General features: G+C 42.7%; 1 protein-coding gene across 1 annotated transcript in view; it reads left to right on the forward strand.

The window, feature by feature from the left end:
* DNAH9 (dynein axonemal heavy chain 9) overlaps positions 1-19,319 on the forward strand; it is a 376,206-nt gene that overhangs the window by 345,547 nt on the left and 11,340 nt on the right. Inside the window, exon 58 of the mRNA XM_026456281.1 lies at positions 2,376-2,558. Coding sequence (XP_026312066.1) covers positions 2,376-2,558 — 183 coding nt within the window. The remainder of the gene's footprint in view (positions 1-2,375; positions 2,559-19,319) is intronic.

A 19,319-nucleotide genomic window follows, 5' to 3' on the forward strand; every position in this document is an offset into this window, starting at 1 on the left:
TGGATGGATGGATGGGTGGGTGGGTGATGGATAGATGGGTGATGGATAGGTAGTTGACGGATGGATGGATGATAGAGGAATAGAGTTATGTACACTCAAGGGCATCTGCAGGAATATATACCAAAAAACTAATAGTCGAACAGTGTTTTTCTCCCACTGGGGAAAGAGTTAAGACTGTGGGAGGACTATGCTTCTCATATCATGTGTATCAGAAGTGTTTAGATTTTTCTGATAAGCATTTATTACTTTTCTGAAAAGGAAGAAAGCAGAAGTGTTTGTCTGTGGAAATAAAGAGGACTCCATCCCTTGGAACCCACTGTTCCTATCTGAGAGTCTCTGGGTTCCTTGAGCAAAAGAGGGCCCTGCATACATCTGCGGACCTGGGTCCTTTCCTATCAGCCCTCTCCCTGCTCAGGCCCCCACACCCTTGACAGTCTGATCAGAGATGAAACAGAACTCTGTGTCCCCACATCCTATGTATTTTGGAACAATACCTCCAGATATCTTTTCATCTTTTTGTGAATCATGTCCAAATGGAAGCTCACTGATACAGAGCTGTTTTTTCAAACTCTGCTCCAGAGAAAAAATATATATATAATTTTAGCCATTTGTCTTCTACCCCAGCAGCCACTCTCAGGTACTATTAAAATCCGATTCCAGTTTTTGCTATGACAGCACCAAAGACCCATTCGTGACAGAGTGATTGGTTTTTACTTTCTTTTTTTCCAACATCAGCTCTTTTCCTGGAGATGGCATTGTATGTTAACAATAAAAGGCAAGGTGAATATTTATCATCCTTTACACTTACATAGTTCTTTATAGCTTTCGGAGACGGCCACACTCATCAGCTCATTTGATTTGATCTTCACATCAACTGTGGGAGTTGGGAAAGGGAACAAGTGGAAAAAAAGATACTCTTGGAAGTGTTTACAGTTGGAGAAAATTGAGGCCTAAGCAACTTGCTTACGTTCACATGGGTAATGCATGGCAGAACTATTAATTCTGTCAGGCCTCCTTGGTTGCAAGCAATAGACACCAACATTGCTTAACTAGGCAAGAAATAGCTCATTCTATCAAGGGAGTCAAGCTAAGAACAGATAAAAATCACGATCGATGATTCTAGAGTCCCAGGTAAAAGAAGGGTAGACCGTCCTTTCCAGGCACCTCTATCCTGCCCGTGGTTCCTTGGATTCCAGGCTTGAGATTCAATTTGTTGTGCTCCTGGGAAACATAATCTGATTGGCCTAATTTGGGTCAGGGGAAACTGGGCCCAGTGACTAAACATAAACATAAAACAATGAGGAAGACGTAGTTTCACAAAGGAGATAGGGAATTGTTCCTAGAAGGGAAGAGAGATAATGAACAGACAAAAACAACAGATATCCTCCACAGGCACCTAGAGCTCAGCTCTCAGGACTCCAGAAAGGGGCTGGTGCTCGCTCACTCACTCCCTCCCTCCCCTCTCTCCCTCTGTCCCAACCTGCTGGCTGTGTGGGCTATTATGTCTGCAATGGTTTCATCTTTCTTCCTCTGCTGACAGACCTCCTGGGCTTACTCATTTATTCCACAATGGCAGACTGAACCTCCAAGTGCTTGCCCCAAATTAACTCAGAATCTCTGAGCCTCAGTTCCAACTTTCCAGGAGAGAGACCCTAGTTGTCCCAGCTCCCCTCATCTAATTAGCTGACAGTTTGTGTGGGGAAAAGAATCATGGGGTACAACAGGAGATTTACATGATAGATGAGGGTGTTTCTTCCAGAACTCAAGGATAGAAACTGCAGTGTTGCCTCATAGAAACTCAGAACTGAGTGGATGGCCAGATAGATAGATACATAGGTAGGTAGGTAGGTAGGTAGGTAGGTAGGTAGATAGATAGATGATTGACAGATTAGATAGATGGATAGATGATTGATAGATGATAGATATTATTTATAACTGTATATGGATATACTGTATCTGGATATAGATAGATTTGTCATTGCGGCTCATCACTTCAGCTTCACATGGCCCACGGGGGCCAACTTTTGGCCCAAGTCTGTCTTATGGCTTTCTAGTTTGATTCCCACAGCCAACTGGGTCAGCCTCTGAGTTTTTCAACTCCAAATTCTTAGAGAGGTATCTGTGTTAATCTTATTACGCCAGCCATGCAAGTCCTAGCAACTTGGCCGGCCTATGAAGAGGTCCTGCTGTGATCAGTCAGTCCTCAGCCCTGAACTAGTTGACCTGGACAAGCAGGCAAGCGTTTGGCCAGGTCGGTGGGGGGAGGGGCAGCCGATGATGGATGATTGGCATCCCTGGTCCCACACTGCAGGAAAATGGATTCCTTCTGGAGAATAGAGCCCCTTCTTAACGCTGTGTTTCCTTCTGTGGGGCAGGTCAAGGCACTTCTGGAAGAAATATTGGAGCGGGTGACAGACGAGTTTAACATCCCAGAACTGATGGCCAAAGTGGAGGAGCGCACCCCTTACATTGTAGTTGCCTTCCAGGAGTGTGGCCGGATGAACCTCCTCACCAGAGAGATGCAGCGCTCGCTGAGGGAGCTGGAGCTCGGCTTAAAGGTGAGTGCGGTCTTGTAAGGCATGGAGGAGACGTTGCTAGAGGACACAGCTGGAAACCTATGGGGAAGAAGGAGCACTGGGGGACCTGGAAGCTGGGGAGCAGTTGTCCTGCAGCATCCTAGGTGCCCAAAAGGTATTACTCCCCAGAAACCAAAGTCTGGCCATGAGGTTGTCTGCAAGAACCTAGATGTTACACAATCTTTGACATTTCTCGTCAACAAGGAAAGAGTCTACTATTTCTACTACCAGTTTTACTTTCCTCACCATGAGATGATGTAAAATGCCCAGCACAGCCTGTTAATTACTGTTCACCCAGATGACAGGTAGATGGGAGCTCTTTCTGCCTTTGAGGAGCTGAGGGTGACTGCTGTCGGTTTACATTGCCTTGTTTATTAAAAGGATTGTAAATGAACACTCAGACAAGCCCTGGAAGTCCAGGTGTGGAACACGATGGCGCCTTCATCATGTCTGGCTCTTGGGGTTAAACAGCCAGGGTCACATGTGGATAGGAAAAACATGTATGAGTTTTTTCACACAGAGTCACATAGATGATGAAACAGACTGCAAAATCTAGGTTAGGGCCGGGCGCGGTGGCTCACTCCTGTAATCCCAGCACTTTGGGACGCTGAAGCGGGCGGATCACAAGCTCAGGAGATGGAGACCATCCTGGCTAACAGAGTGAAACCCGGTCTCTACTAAAAATGCAGAAATTAGCCAGGCATGGCGGCGGGCACCTATAGTCCCAGCTGCTGGGGAGGCTGAGGCAGGAGAATGGCATGAACCCGGAAGACAGAGCTTGCAGTGAGCCGAGATTGCGCCACTGCACTCCAGCCTGGGCGACGCAGCGAGACTCCGTCAAAAAAAAAAAAAAAAAAAAAAAAAAACCTAGGCTAGGGTTTTTTGTTTGTTTGTTTGTTTAATCTCTTAATGTTCTTCTCCTTCCTCCACCCCACCTCAACATGGGTAGAAGGAAATAAGGAAGGAGAGACAGGAAGGGAATGTTGAAGATGGACAATGTTTGGTAACATTTCCAAATTCTGTGCTGGCTTGTAATCAAATGAAGGACAAAATTCCACAGAGGAAATAAGAACTTTGTCTGTTGTGTAACGCAGTTCCATTACTTAGGTACGCAGCTCTATCTCGGTAACTATCTTGAGCAGGTGTGCTGCCATTTTAAAGGCTTATGGAACTTGTGTGATGTGGTGCAGCCTATTTACCCATTCGATTTCCAATTCATTCACTCATTTTTCTTCCGAGAGCCTTTGCTGCATTTGGAGTCATGAATCTCAGAGCTTGCCTGGGCAAAGATGAAGGGTGCAGGAGGCAGCTGTCTTGTCTTTCAGTCTGATTGATGAGCCTCTTGGGCAAGTCTCAGCACTGCCTGCTGGAGGGTGCAAAGGAGATTGGAAAGGGAGCCTTCCCTTGAAGGACAGTCTTGTGGAGAAACAGACACACACACTGATATAAAGCAGGGTGGAATTAATTAAGAGCCACATAGAGAGACGTGGGAGAAGAAAGAAGAAAGAAGTATTGTATGTGGGGTAAGGAAAGCCCCAGGGAAGAAGTGGCACATTCATGGGGTTCCGGAGGAAGGGGAGGATTGTGACAGGTGATCATAAAAGGCAGGGGCTCCTAGAGGCACAGAGCACAGCAGCCCACGGTCTGTTCTCAGAGTTAACATGGTTTGGCTGCAGCTACAGGCCCACTCAGGTGAGCAACAGTGATAGGGTGAACTTCCAAAAGGTGACAAAACAATGACAGCAAAGCAGCCGGGACCTTTGTCTACTGGTCCCACTGTGAAAGGAAGACAGACAGAGCAATCTCCATTCAAACTTGCTGTCATGAATCCCAGACTCTCCTTAGGACCGTCCCCCAAGCTGGCCTGGTCCTCAGACTCTCCGGAAGTTCTATCACATGTTCCCATCGCCACGCTCCAGTCCTACCAACTTCTGGGGGTGGGGCCTAGAAATCCATAATGTTTCATCACCAGCCAGGAAATTCTTTTGATGACTCAAGTTTGGGAAGCACAGCCTGAAGGTAAGAGGCAGAAGAAAAAGTTAGACAGTGCTATTCGTGGCAAAAAGAAAGTGCAAAGGGGATGGCAGCAGAGTTCAGAGAAGAGAGTTTTAAGTCTAGGGAAGGGATAAAGCTGAGCTAGCCAGAAAGGAGAACAGCAGGGAAAACACACAAAGCAGGTGACTTGGCAGGAGGAGTTCGCAGGATGGTCTGGCCTGTGAGTGAGAGGTGGAGCGCCCGAGTGGGGCAAGTCCCTCAGATGGCGCAGCGAAGAAAGTCAGCTCCGAGTTCTTCCCGGAACACTGGTGGAAGGCATGCTTGGCTTTGCTGAGCAGCTTACCTGGCAGCGGGGAGGAGGAAGAGGAAATTCTGCCTGAGGTTTTCCTTCTTCATTTTCTTTGTTTAACAATCACCTTATGCTGGGTGCAGTGGCTCACGCCTGTCATCCCAGCACTTTGGGAGGCTGAGGTGGGCAGATCACGAGGTCAGGAGATCGAGACCACCCTGGCTAGCACGGTGAAACCCCATCTCTACTAAAAATACAAAAAAAAATTAGCCGGACCTGGTGGTGGGTGCCTGTAGTCCCAGCACTTTAGGAGGCGGAGGCGGGTGGATCACTTGAGGTCAGGAGTTCGAGACCAGCCTGGCCAACATGGTGAAACCTCATCTCTACTAAAAAATACAAAAATTAGCCAGGCATGGTGGTGGGCACCTGTAGTTCCAGCTACTTGGGAGGCTGAGGCAGGAGAATCGCTTGAACCCAGGAGGCAGAGGTTGCAGTGAGCCGAGATTGGGCCACTGCACTCCAGCCTGGGCGAAAGAGCAACAGTCCATCTCAAAAAAAGAGCCAGATTAGATCCCCGGTCAGCGAGCCAGACTTTAAACCTGAACAGCTGCACATCTTTAGAAACAGATTTTATCAATCAGGAGGGGCAATCAACCACCGAAGCTTAGAAAAAAAGCCTGATGCCATCACACGTTTGAATGATAAAAATTAGTTCCTGGGCAGGCGCGGTGGCTCACACCTGTAATCCCAGCACTTTGGGAGACCGAGGTGGGTGGATCACAAGCTCAGGAGTTTGAAACCAGCCTGGCCAATATGGTGAAACCCCGTCTCTACTAAAAATACAAAAAAATTAGCCGGGCGGTCGCCTGTAGTCCCAGCTACTTCAGAGGCCGAGGCAGGAGAATGGCGTGAACCCGGGAGGCGGAGCTTACAGTGAGCCGAGATCGCACGACTGCACTACAGCCTGGGCAAGACTCTGTCAAAAAAAAAAAAAAAAAATCTGCACTTGTACCTGCTAAATATATAACAATATTTTAAAATGTAAAAAGGAAAAAAAAATGCTTGCAACCAGAAAAATAAAATGAAAAAGTTCCAGGACTGTTTTAGGTTGAGCATAGGGAGACATAGGTCTACTCATGTTATCCAGCACACTAATTGGACAAACCCAAATGTTGTGCCCGGAACGGGCACCAAAGTTACAAAATGTCGAATTTTTGAAGTCATTAAGTCAACACTATTAGCATCATGATAACGATATTGTTATTCACCATATTTCATATTTGGCTGGATGGGAGGCCAAAATGTCTACCCAAAAAGTATTATCACTGAAAGCCCTGATGACTACAGGAGCTCAAAGCACCCAAAAGTGGTAAAGGACGGCATCATCTGGGGAAGGCCAGCTGGCCACAAATATGTTCCCATAGAGAGGAATTCTTTTGGGAATTCACCACAGTTAGACATCTGTATCTCAGTCTCACAAGATGAGGAACCAGCTCCTGTGAATATCCCAGAGCTGACTGGAAGGGGTACTGACTTCCACTAACCAAACTCATAAAAGTCTGATGTACCAAATGCCCAATGGCCAATTTATTCTGTTTCAATAACAACTAGGCATAATTTTCAAAGGGCCATATACTGGTGGCAGACTGCCCAGAAATTATCTCCCTATGTAGGAAAACTACAGAGGACAAATTCTTAGATTTTTAATGCCCAATACAGTAGCCATTAATGACAGGTGATTACTGAGCCTTGAAATGCGATAGTCCAAATTGGGATGTGCTATAAGCTTAAATTACACACCACATTCCAAAGCCATAAGACCAAAAACTATAAAATAGTCTAGTAATTTTATATTTATTATATATTGAAATGATATTTGGTATTTTAGATATACTGAGTTAAGTAAAAGTTAAATTCACCTGTTTGGTTTTTTACTTTAAAAATGTGAATTCCAGAAAATTTTTAATTACCTATGTGGCTGTCATATGTGGTTTGCATTCTATTTCATTTAGGCACTGCATATCTTAGATGGAGCCATGGCCAGCCCAAAATCTGGGAGGGGCTGGGAACTAATTTTTTTTTTTTTTTTTTTTTTTTGGCGACAGAGTCTTGTTCTGTTGCCCAGGCTGGAGTGCAGTGGCGTGATCTCAGATCACTGCAACCTCTGCCTCCTGGGTTCAAGCCACTCTCCTGCCTCAGCCTCCCAAGTAGCTGGGACTACAGAGGCCCGCCACCATGCCTAGCTAATTCTTGAATATTTTTTAGTAGAGATGGGCTTTCGCCATATTGGCCAGGTCTCAAACTCCTGACCTTGTGATCCACCCACCTTGGCCTCCCAAAGTGCTGGGATTACAGGTGTGAGCCACCGCACCTGGCCAGGAACTGATTTTCATCATTCAAACGTGTGATGGCATCAGGCTTTTTTTTCCTATGCTTCGGTGGTTGATTGCTCCTCCTGATTCACAAAATCTGTTTCTAAAGATGTGCAGTTGTTCAAGTTTAAAGTCTGGCTTGCCGACTGGGGATCTAATCTGGCTCTTTTTTTTTTTTTTGAGATGGACTGTTGCTCTTTCGCCCAGGCTGGAGTGCAGTGGTACAATCTCAGCTCACTGCAACCTCTGCCTCCTGGGTTCAAGCTATTCTCCTGCTTCAGCCTCCTCCCAAGTAGCTGGGATTACAGGCACCTGCCATCATGCCCAGCTAATTTTTGTATTTTTTAGTAGAGATGACCATGTTGGCCAGGTGTCTCGAACTCCTGACCTCAAGTGATCCACCTGCCTCAGCCTCCCAAAGTGCTGGGATTACAGGAGTGAGCCACCGCACCCGGCCTACTCTGGCTCTTTATTCTGATGCACTGTGTGTTTACTTAATAGTGCAGGTCTGGACAGGTGGCCCGTGCTATGGCCCTTTAATCCCCACCCACTGGGCAGCTATCCTGGCCCATATGTCTTTGGCTTTCCAGTGCTCTACCAGAATACCTGAATAGAAAGGCAGCTGCCAACCCAGCCTGGAAGCCAGCCTGGAAGGAGTAGGACCCTTATCACTTTCACTTCTTCCCATACTCTCAGCTCCCAGTGTCTTAAACAAATGAAAGCTCCTTGCCAAGAACATCTTCATAGAGAAGAAAAAGCAGAGAGGAGCTAAGCCTCAGGACAGATTACGGCATGGAGCCCTCCAGGAGGGAGGACCTGGGTGCTGCTGCCCTGGCCCCTGGCCCTCTGTGGACTGAACGCCCACTGCATGACCGTGAGCCCAGGGCAACAGCTGCTTCAGACACACCAGAGGCGCCCTTTGCATACGGAGGTTCCTGGCCTCACTCCCAGAGGTATGAATCCTTAGTTTGGACTACAGCCTATGAATCCAAGCTTTTAACAAGCCCCCTGACTTAAAAAGAATGAAGACCTACAGGAAAAATGAGGTTTTAACTCTGTATTATGCCAAAGAAAGATTATGAAAGCATTTATTGATAGGGATGAATGAAAGGGTTAAGGTCACAGCCAAATAGCCCTCCTATCCTGAAAAGGGGCCACCCAGCCTGTCGTTCTCCCAGAGTTTCCCTGCAATGCCAAAACCAAGGAAGCACCCTGTAGACCCTGAAATGCAGCATTTTCTTAAGCGAAGGGTCCAGTGTTTTAAGTTTTCTTTTCGTTGACTCTTGACCTGTGAACAAGTAAGTGTGACTATCAATCGCTGTTAAACAGGATGCAGGCCAGATGAGTTGAGGAAACTGGTTGAATGCACATAAGTAGGTATCTTTGCTTAGTATAGCTTGAGACTTTTTTTTTTTTTTTTTGAGATGGAGTTTCGCTCTTGTTGTCCAGGCTGGAGTGCAATGGCACGATCTCAGCTCACTGCAACTTCTACCTCCCAGGTTCAAGCAATTCTCCTGCCTCAGACTCCTGAGTAGCTGGGATTACAGGCGCCTCCCACAACACCCAGCTAATTTTTTGTATTTCATAGAAATGGGGTTTCACCATGTTGGCCAGGCTGGTCTTGAACTCCTGACCTCATGATCCACCCGCCTCGGCCTCCCAAAGTGCTGGGATTACAGGCCTGAGCCACTGTGCCCAGCCAATGATTTTTTATTTTCTTCTTTTCCTAAATGACTCCTGGTTCTCTTCTCCAGGGCTATCCCTGCTTCACTGACGAGCTGAGAGACAGAACATTCTTTAGAGTTCCATCACTTGCACATTCAATTAGTATGTGTAAAATTATTGTCAGAATACATGATAATCTTATTATAAGCAGATGTGAGAAATTTTTAAGAAAGCCAAGTTACACGTATTATGTCCTCTGCTTTCAAAATGATTTTAGATTTCTGCAGGGTGTTAAAAATTAAGTACTGCATATATTTCTAAATTTATTAGATCTTATTTTCAGAGTAATTTTAAGTTCACAGCAAAATTGCACAGAAGGTGTGGAGATTTCCCATATATCTGCTGTCCTCAAAGACAAATTATCCCCCCTCGACTCTCAAATTCAACACCAGAGTGGTACATTTCTTATAACTGATGAATCTATACTCATACATCATTATCACCCAGAGTTCATCGTTTACCTTGGGGTTCATTCTTAGTATCAGACTTTCTATGGGTTTGGACAAATAAATAATGACTTGTGTCCACCATTAGAGTATCATACAAAGTAGTTCCACTGCCCTAAAACCCCTTTGTGTGGCATATATTTTAAACTGTTTTTTGTTTTCAGAGATGGAGTCTTTCTCCATTGCCCAGATTGGAGTGTGGTGCTGTCCTCATGGTTCAAGAGATCTTCCCACCTCAGCCTCATGCGTAGCTAGAACTACGGGTGCACACAACCACACCCGACTAACTTTTTGTTTTTATTTTTGGAGAGATGGGGTCTCACTATGTTGCCAGGCTGGTCTCCAACTACAGGCCTCAAACAATCCTCTCCCCTCGACCCAAAGTGTTGGAATGACAGGCATGAGCCACTGTGCCTGGCTATTTTAAACTTTTTTCAAGCACATTATCTCTTCCTATAACAAAACTTATAGAAAGTTTGCATGGCTTCACTGTTTTCAGAAATGGCACATCTCTGTATGAGGGATGGTAACAGAGAGTGCGCTGTTGACTTAGCCCACAGAAATGACCAGAAACAAAGGACTTCTGAGTCCAGAGCTCCATCTGAGTTCATCTGTATCTGCCTTGGTCTGGCCCAGTCCTCAAAGCACATCCCAAACGACCAGGACATTTCCGTCACACTCAGTCCGGTGTACCGCCGGCAGTCCACAACCTGACACCTTAGGAGTTCTGTTGAGTCATGTTACGGGGTGACTCCAGAATGGGGCCTTTACTCCCCTATCAACTCACAGGACAGACGACACTCACAGTATGTCTCCATAGATGCACCCAAATTTCATACAACCCCAGCCAATTTTGTATAGAAGCAAATTTAGTAGAACTATATTTTGCTGTATTGTTTGTAAAGGCATTTTATAACCATGGAAGTTAATTGGCCATTGAAACTTCTTAAAGTTTTTATTCTAAAGGGAAAAATGAATACAGTATGGCCTGTATTTTTTTTTTAAATGTCCGTTGGACTCATTTCACTTTTGAAGTGAGTCACGACTTTTCAACACATCTTAACCAAAGGTTGGCAAGCAAGTAGTGGATTGTGTGCACATAAAAATGTGTATTAAAACTGTCATTTGCAGTTTTTAACGTAGGCCAGGCATGGTGGCTCACACCTGTAATCCTAGCACTTTGGGAAGCCTAGGCGGGTGGATCACTTGAGGCCAGGAGTTTGAGACCAGCCTGGCCAACATGGCAAAATCCCATCTCTACTGGAAATACAAAAATTAGCCAGGCATGGTGGCACATGCCTGTAATCCCAGCTACTTGGATGGCTGAGGCACAAGAATTGCTTGAACCTGGAAAGTAGAGGTTGCAGTGAGCAAAGATCATGCCACTGCACTCTAGCCTGGGCAACAGAGCAAGACTCTGTTAAAAAAAAAAAAAAATTAACGTAGCTTTGGCAAAAACATGCATAATAGTTTACATTACCAAACAGAAGACTTAGCCTTTCTGCCTAAAATACCATCATCCATCCCCCAGAGCTTCCCATGATGGTAAAGACATTCTATATCTGTGCTAATAAGATCACATGTGGCTATTGAGCACATGAAATGTAACTAATGTGACAAAGAAACTGAATTTTTAATTTTTTTTTTTTTTTGAGATGGAGTTTTGCTCTATCAACCAGGTTGAAAGGCAGTGGTGGGATCTTGGCTCACTGCAACCTCCGCCTTCCAGGTTCAAGTGATTCTCCTGCCTCAGCCTCCTGAGTAGCTGGGATTACAGGCGCCCGCCACCAAGCCCGGCTAATTTTTGTATTTTTAGTAGAGATGGGGGTTTCTCCATGTTAGTCAGGCTAGTCTCGAACTCCTGACCTCGTCACCCACCCACTTCAGCCTCCTAAAGTGCTGGGATTACAGGCATGAGCCACCGCGCCCAGCCGAATTTTTAATTTTTTTTTTTCTTCAAGATAGGGTCTCACTATGTTGCCGAGACTAGTCTACAAACTCCTGGCCTCAAGCAATCCTCCTGTCTCAGCCACCTGAGCAGCTGGGATTACAGGCGTGCACCAATACACCCAGCTAATTCTTTATTTTTTTGTAGATACCAGGCTTCACTGTGTTTCCCAGTATGGTTTCATACTCCTGGGCTCAAGTGATCCTCCTGACCTGGCTTCCCAAAGGGCCGAGATTATAGGCATGAGCCACTGTGCCCAGCTCTCAATTTTTAATTTTATAATTTTAATTCACTTGCACTTAAATAGCCACATGTGGTTAGTGGCTACTGTATGAGACACTGTAGACCTAAAGTATATGTATTTGAGTCCTGTAATGTAAGGCCAGGGACAATGGGTAAGCACTTGCCTTGTAGCTGTGTTTGCTAAAGAGAGTATCAGGTAGTTTCCCCATAAAGCACAATACTTCATCCTCCCCCTAAAGGTGAATTTCAGCCCCTCTCTCCTAAAATGGCTTGTAGCCCTTAAAGGCCATTTTTTTTTTTTCTATTCACAGCAATTACTTTTCCCACTGACCTCTCTCCTGGTTCTGTTCTCCAGGGCTCTATTAGTCAGGTATGGCTGCTGTAACAAAATACCACAAGTGGTGTGGCTTAAATAACAGACATTTATTTCTCACAGTTCTGGAGGCTGAAAGTCTAAGATCAAGCACTGGCAAATTTGGTTTCTGGTGAGGGCTCTCTTCTGGGCTTGTAGACAGGTGTCTCCTCTCTGCGTCCTCAAATGGCAGGGAGGCAGAGCAAGAAAAGGGGAAAGTAGGAGAGAGACTGAGAGATTTCTTCCTCTTCTTATAAGGCGAAAGTCCTATCAGATTAGCCCTTTATCCATATGATGTCACTTAACCTTAATTATCTCTTTAAAGGCTCTATTTCCAATACAGTCACATGGAGGGTTGGGGCTTCAACATATGAATTTGCCAGGGACACAGCCCAGTCCATAGCAGGGGGTTTTCTCACCTGTCCACCCTGCAGCTTCTCCCCTAAGAGAAGTTGCTGCATTAGTCTGACTTACCGTCGGAGCCTCCTGTACCCAGACTCAGTGGTTCTACCAGCCGCCAACCCACAGCCCTTTTGTACTGCTCAGGCCTCAAGGGGCATCAACCTATGGCATCAGTGGCTTTGCCTTGCTTTTGCCCCTTCTTATCACTCTCACTCACCTGATTCCGATTCCCGTTCATAAATGGGAGAAGTGAAGTGGTATCAGAGCTACTGGACATTGGGAGTATGTCCTGTTAATGGCCATAATCCACCATGTATGTTAGAAAAGAAGTGCCGACAACCACTGATCTGGGATGCCTCCTGCCTCCCTAGAAGGCAACACGCTTCAGCCACCGCCGCCTCTGCCGCAGTGCAGGCTCCAGGCTGTCTTGGCACGTGTCTGCAATAGCCATCCCCTAGCATCTTTCCCTGGCTAAGGCTCTTTGTTAAAAACACATCTGCATTCCCAGTTCCCACTGAATGCAGGTGTGTTCTTAAGAAAGAAAGAAAGCCTCAGCCAGGAATTTTTTAGCCGGTGGTAGAAGGCTGCCTACACTGGGCACTGTTTTAGGTTCTCATAAAATTTAAATAGCAAGGAGGTTCAGGGAAGAATAACCGTAACCTTGGGTAATCCACTAGGGCTTTTGCGAGTAGGAAAGCTGATACCTCACATTCCTAGCAGATGAAAACTTGCCATGGTGGAAATAGATAGTAAAGAGTTACTGACGTATCCCAGATTATATGCTGTGATATAAATTCCCAGCATGCCCAGCCCTGATTTCTGAGTTCATAAGTAATTCTAGTGAACCTTAGTAGGAATTCTGGGTAAGAAAATGAGGTTGCCATTGGTCTTGTTTGCATCACCAAGCCGAGACATCCGGAAGAGCCTCTCACCTTGAAAAGCAGATAGATTTTAAATTAACTCTGCCTTCCCACTCACCTTCATCTCCCTAAGAGTTTTGGCCATTGAGTTCCACATTTTGAAAGGAATACATGGGTGAAATTTGGGAAGAGAATCTGTGCTATGCAATGTTTCATTAAAATCTTCAGTTTTTCAAGTCTCTCTAAAAATTAAAATAAAATAAAATAAAAACATACCTGCAAATGTGTCATATGTAAGCCTTGCCATGACTGATCCAACTTGACTGCGTTTACTTACCTCTTCTATACTTCTGCAGTACATAGATGCAGCATTATTCCTGGGTTAATATGTACTTATGTCTGCATTTCTTTATGATTGCTATTAAGTTATCACCCAAGCCTTTTCCATGAATACAAACCCTGCTTCCCCAGCTAAACTGTAAACTCCTCAAGCAAAGACTCTCTCTTCTAATTGCTGTATATTTCCGGAGGAAAAAAGGCTGGTATAGCTCTCTCTCTGTTTACCGTGGGTCTGAGCAAAGGGAAGGAGGTCAGCTACATCTGTTCACTCCTCAGGATGCGTCTTTCTGTTTAAAATAATTTGTTTGCTCACCAATGCAAATACTCTGTAGCCTGAAAAGGATTCAATGGGCTTCCCTTTTATAAATCAGGGATTTGAAAAGTTACACACACATACATTATAATCCGTCTACTGAAAGTTAGTACAATGGATTCATGGTGAGTTTTAAGTTTTTGAATAATTCCTTTTACTTACTTAGATTTATTTTTTGGTCTAAACAGAGAAAGGAGCAAACTTTAAAGGAAAATTTATAATTGTGGTAGTAACTCTGAAAAGTAAGATTGAAGCAGTGCTTAAAAGTAACTCATGTGGCCTTCTGCTTATGACCAACAAGCCAGATTTACCTTTCTACCTTAAACTGCTAGAAAATTAGACAAGCTATGAAAAATATCAGTTTTCAGACATTAAACAACAGGCAGAATAAGACTATGATACTTGAGAGAAAGGAAATAAGAAATGTGAGGCCTTCATTCTACAAGCTACAGGTTATACTTCAGGAACCCAAAAGAGTCCCACAGTCTTGCTGAACTGGGAAGATGTAGAATTTGCAGAGTAAAGTACCTAAGGTGGGGAGCTGCACAGAGAAAGAGCTCAAGAGAGCCACAGAGGGAATCCCCTTGAGACTGTGGCTCTGCACATGAGTGAGAGGAAACTACCCAAGGCTGAGAAGGAACCACCAGAAAAAAAAGTACAGAGAGCAATTCTCAGAGTTCACAAAGTGCTGAGAATAGTTTGTGTTCCTACTAGCCAGAGCAGAAATAACTCAAAAAATAGGAGGTGTCAGGGAGAATTCTCAGAAGTATATCAGCTTAGTAATGGGGCTACATTGAACCTAGACTAAAAACTGGTCTGACCCCACCCTAACAAACTTAAATGCAAGCCACCAACAGATCCATTGATTTCAAGAAAATTAACTGCAGGCCAAAAATAAATTCCACCACTGTTTAAAGGAGTATAACAAAATTCAGCACGCAATAATGTAAAATTCACAGTGCCTGATACAGAGTAAACAAATTACAGCCACGTAAAGAAGTAGGAATACATGACTCACAGCTAGGAGAAAGTGCGATCAGTTGAAATGGAGCCAGAAATGACAGAGACAATGGAAGACAAAGATGTTAAAACAGCTATTTTAAGTTTGCACCACATATTCAAGAAGCTAGAAGAAAACAAGAGTATGATAATGTAAAACATGTAAGATATTTATTAAAAGACCCAAATGGAATTTGTAGAGATGAAAAATACAATGTTGATATGAAAAATGAACTTTGGAGAAGTCACAGCTGAGTAGGCACTGCAGGAGAAAACATCAATAACCGTGAATACACAGCAATAAAAATATCTAAAATGATGAAAAAATTGAAAAAAGTAAACAAATCACTAGAGTCCTGTAGGATAATATCAAGTGATCTAACATACAAGTAATTGGTATCCCAAAAGGATGGGGTTGGTGATAGGGAAGGGGGGCCAAAAAAACTATTTGAAGAAATAAGGGCCACAGTTTTGCAAATTTGATGAAAACCACAAAACCTATAGGTACAAGAAGCTCAACAAGCCCCATGCAGAATAAGCCTAATGAAAACATTGTAAATACACCTCATAATAAAACTGCTGAAACCCAGGGATAAAGAAAAGTTTTAAAAGCAGCAAGAGGAGAAAAATACAAATTATATTTAAAGGATCAAAGGAAAGAATGATGGCAGACTTCTTGTCAGAAGCTGTGCAAGTCAGAAGAAAGTGGAGAACTATCATTAAAGTACTAAAAGAAAAAAAAACTGTAAACTTAGAATTCTTTGCCCAGGAAAAAATAGCTTTCAAAAAAGAAAACTAAGTAAAAATGTTTTCAGACAACTGAGATAATTCATAGCCAACACGCCTGTGGTACAAGAAATGTTAAAGAAATTTCTTAGAACCCGGGAGGCGGAGGTTGTGGTGAGCCAAGATCATGCCAGTGCACTCCAGCCTGGGCAACAGTGCAAGACTCTGTCTCAAAAAAAAAAAAAAAAAGAAAGAAAGAAATTTCTTAGAAAGAAAGAAAATGATATCATATGGAAATTTGGATCTGAACAAAGAAATAATGGTCTCCACAGATGGTAAATATATGAGTAACATGAAAGACATTTTTATTCATCCAAAATCTTTTTTTAAAAATAATAGACTGTTTAAAACAAAAATAATAAAAATTTACTGTGGGCTTTAAGCATATGTAAAACCAAAATGTATGCCAACAACAGCATGAAAAATGAGAGGAGAGAAATAGAAGCATATTGTATATGATTCTTACACCATATGTGGAGTGGTATAATTTTGAAGTTAGGGTGTGATGAGTTAGAGATATGCATTGTAAATCCTAGAGTAGCATTCAGCAAACTATTGGCCAACAGGCCAAATCTAGCCCACAACCTGTTTTGGCAAGTAAACACTGGAACACAGCCACAATCATTCATTTATACATTGTCTATGGCTATTTTGTGCTACAATAGCAGCATGAGTAGTGTCAGTAGAGACCATGTGGCCCACAAAGCCTGTAATATTTATTTACTATTTGACGCTTTACAGGAAAAAAAAAAAGTTGTCATAAAAGCAGCCACAAAATAAATAAATTATCTACAATTATTGTAGTTACTGTGTTGGTAACTACATTAAATATAAATGGCTTAAGTTCCCAGGGTACTGATTAGAACTGCCAGATCCAATTTTAAAAAGCAAGACCTAGCTATATACTGTTATATCAGGAGTCCCGTCTCCAGACCACTCCTACATTTGGAGATTTGCTAGAAGGACTCATGAGTTTCGGCATATGATTGTATTAATACATATGGCTAGAATTTGTTATGGTGCTTTAGTAAGAATACACACATAGCCAGATCATAAAGGAAAAAGACATAGGTGGAGTCAGGAGAAATCCATGTACAGGTTTCCATATGCTGCCTCCCTCTCATGAAGGATCACATAGAGTGCATCCTCTCTCCAGCACTAGAAATGGAGTAACATTTGTGTAACATTTCTGCCCAGGGAATTCCATTAGAGACCCCAGCACCCAAGGATTTTATAAGGAGCTGGTCACATAGGCACCCTCTGTCTAGCACATTCCAAAATCCCATGCTTCCAAATAGGAAGTAGATATTCAGTGTAAACCAAATTGTTTGCACAGTCTGAATATAGTCAACCACCCTTTTCTATTAACCACCCTTTTCTATTAACCATTAATGAAGCGCTAAGTTTCTAGATGCCAGCCGCAGGCCAACCTTGCTAGCAGGCATTTCTAAGGATAGCAGTCTCAAGCTTGCCTCTTAACTCTTTCAGCACAGATGACCATCAAAACAAAGAACAAAAAAACTTCACATATCAAGCTAAACACAGGTGAGAAGAAAAAGATGAGGAAAAATGTAATATAAAAACTAATCGAAAGGAAGTTGTAGAGGCTATATAAAAATCAAACTATATTTTAAAATAAGCAATATTACCATGGATGAAGAGGAGTATTATGTAATAAGTCAATTTGTGAAGAGCATATAACAATCCTGTGTATAGGCACCTCATAACAAAGCATCAAAATACATGAAGCAAAAAAAAAGATGATAGAATCAAAAGGAGAAATAAATCCACAATTATAGTTGGTTTCAAAACTCCTCTCTCAATAATTAGTAGAACAAGTAGACAGAAAACCAGTTAGGACAAAAAATGATCAACCAACTTCCCAATTTTACAGACACTCCGACAATGGCAGAATACGCATACTTTTCAAGAGCACATGGAACATTCACCAATATCAACTATATTTTATGTCATAAAACAATATGAGAGGATTAGAATCATACACAGTATATCAACTGACCATAGCATAATTGAACTAAAAATAAATAACAGAAAGATAATCAGAAAATCTACAAGTATTTGGAAATTAAATAGCATATTTCTAAATAATTCTAACTATATTGAATAAAATAAAAATATATAAAATTGGTAACATGTAGCTAAAGCAGAACTTAGAAGGAAATGTATAGCATGAAATGCAAATATCAGCAATGAAAAAAGTTCCCAAATCAATGATCTAAGCTGCACCTTAAGAAACTAGGAGGCCGGGCGCAGTGGCTCAAGCCTGTAATCCCAGCACTTTGGGAGGCCGAGACGGGCGGATCACGAGGTCAGGAGATCCAGACTATCTTGGCTAACATGGTGAAACCCCGTCTCTACTAAAAATACAAAAACTAGCTGGGCGAGGTGGCGGGTGCCTGTAGTCCCAGCTACTTGGGAGGCTGAGGCAGGAGAATGGCGTGGACCTGGGAGGCAGAGCTTGCAGTGAGCTGAGATCCGGCCACTGCACTCCAGCCTGGGCGGCAGAGCGAGACTCTGCCTCAAAAAAAAAAAAAAATAAACTAGGAAAAAAACAGCAAAACAAATCCAAAGTAAACAAAAAGAAGGAAATGATAAAGAGCAGAATTAATGAAAGTGAAAACAAAAAATTATAAAGCTTTATGAAACCAAAAGCTAGTTCTTTTTAAAATGAATAAAATTAATAAACATATACCTGAATTTATAAGAAAAAGGAGAAAAAACAAAAACTTGAAAAAATCAGGATGGAAGGGGAGATATCATCATAAATCCTATAGACATTAAAAGCATTATAAGAGAATATGAATAATTTTCTGCGATTAAATTCAACCACTTAAATGAAGTGAACCAATTCCCTATGAGACTCCATCAAAGCTCACCCCAGTGAAATGTATAACCTAAATAGCCCGTATCTATTTTTAAAATTGAATTCACAATTTAAAATTTCCCACAAAGAAAACCCCTGATCCGCAAAGTATCGTTGGTAAATTTTACAAACATTTAAGGATGAAATAATAGCAATTTTACATAAACTCCTCTACTTCCAGGAAGATGGAGTAGACTCTGAAACATGTAGAGAGGAATGAAGACTATCTAGGAACCTCAGGACCCAAGAAAGGACATGACAGTGAGTTTCTTGGATTTTCTTTATGCCTCATAGACCTCAGAATGGGAGGGAAAAAAAGAAAGCCAGCAAACCAGAAATGTCAGTGGATGCTGACAAAACAGCAATAAGAACAAAACTGTTCTCTTCATCAGAGAGAGAGATGAACCAGTGAAGAGACAGTCTAGCAAGACAGAAAACTTTTAGACAATAAGCATGCTACTTCAGCCATACACCACAGAAAAAACAGGAATCCTTATCGTGATTGAAGTGTTTTGTGTCTTGACTGTATCAGTGTCAATATCTTGGTTGTGATACTGGACTATAGTTTTGCAAGCTGTTACCATTAGGGGAAACCAGGTAAAGGGTACACAAGATCTGTCTGTATTATTTCTTACAACTATAAATGTACCTATAATTATCTCAAAATTGTAAGTTTAATTTAATGTTGTAAATCACCATACAAAACCTGCAGATGTTTATAACAGCATTATTCATAACTGCCAAAACTTGGAAGCAACCAAGATGTACCTCAGTAGGTAAATGGAAAAAC

The sequence above is a fragment of the Piliocolobus tephrosceles genome, chromosome 16, assembly GCF_002776525.5.
Source record: "Piliocolobus tephrosceles isolate RC106 chromosome 16, ASM277652v3, whole genome shotgun sequence".
NCBI lineage: Eukaryota > Metazoa > Chordata > Mammalia > Primates > Cercopithecidae > Piliocolobus > Piliocolobus tephrosceles.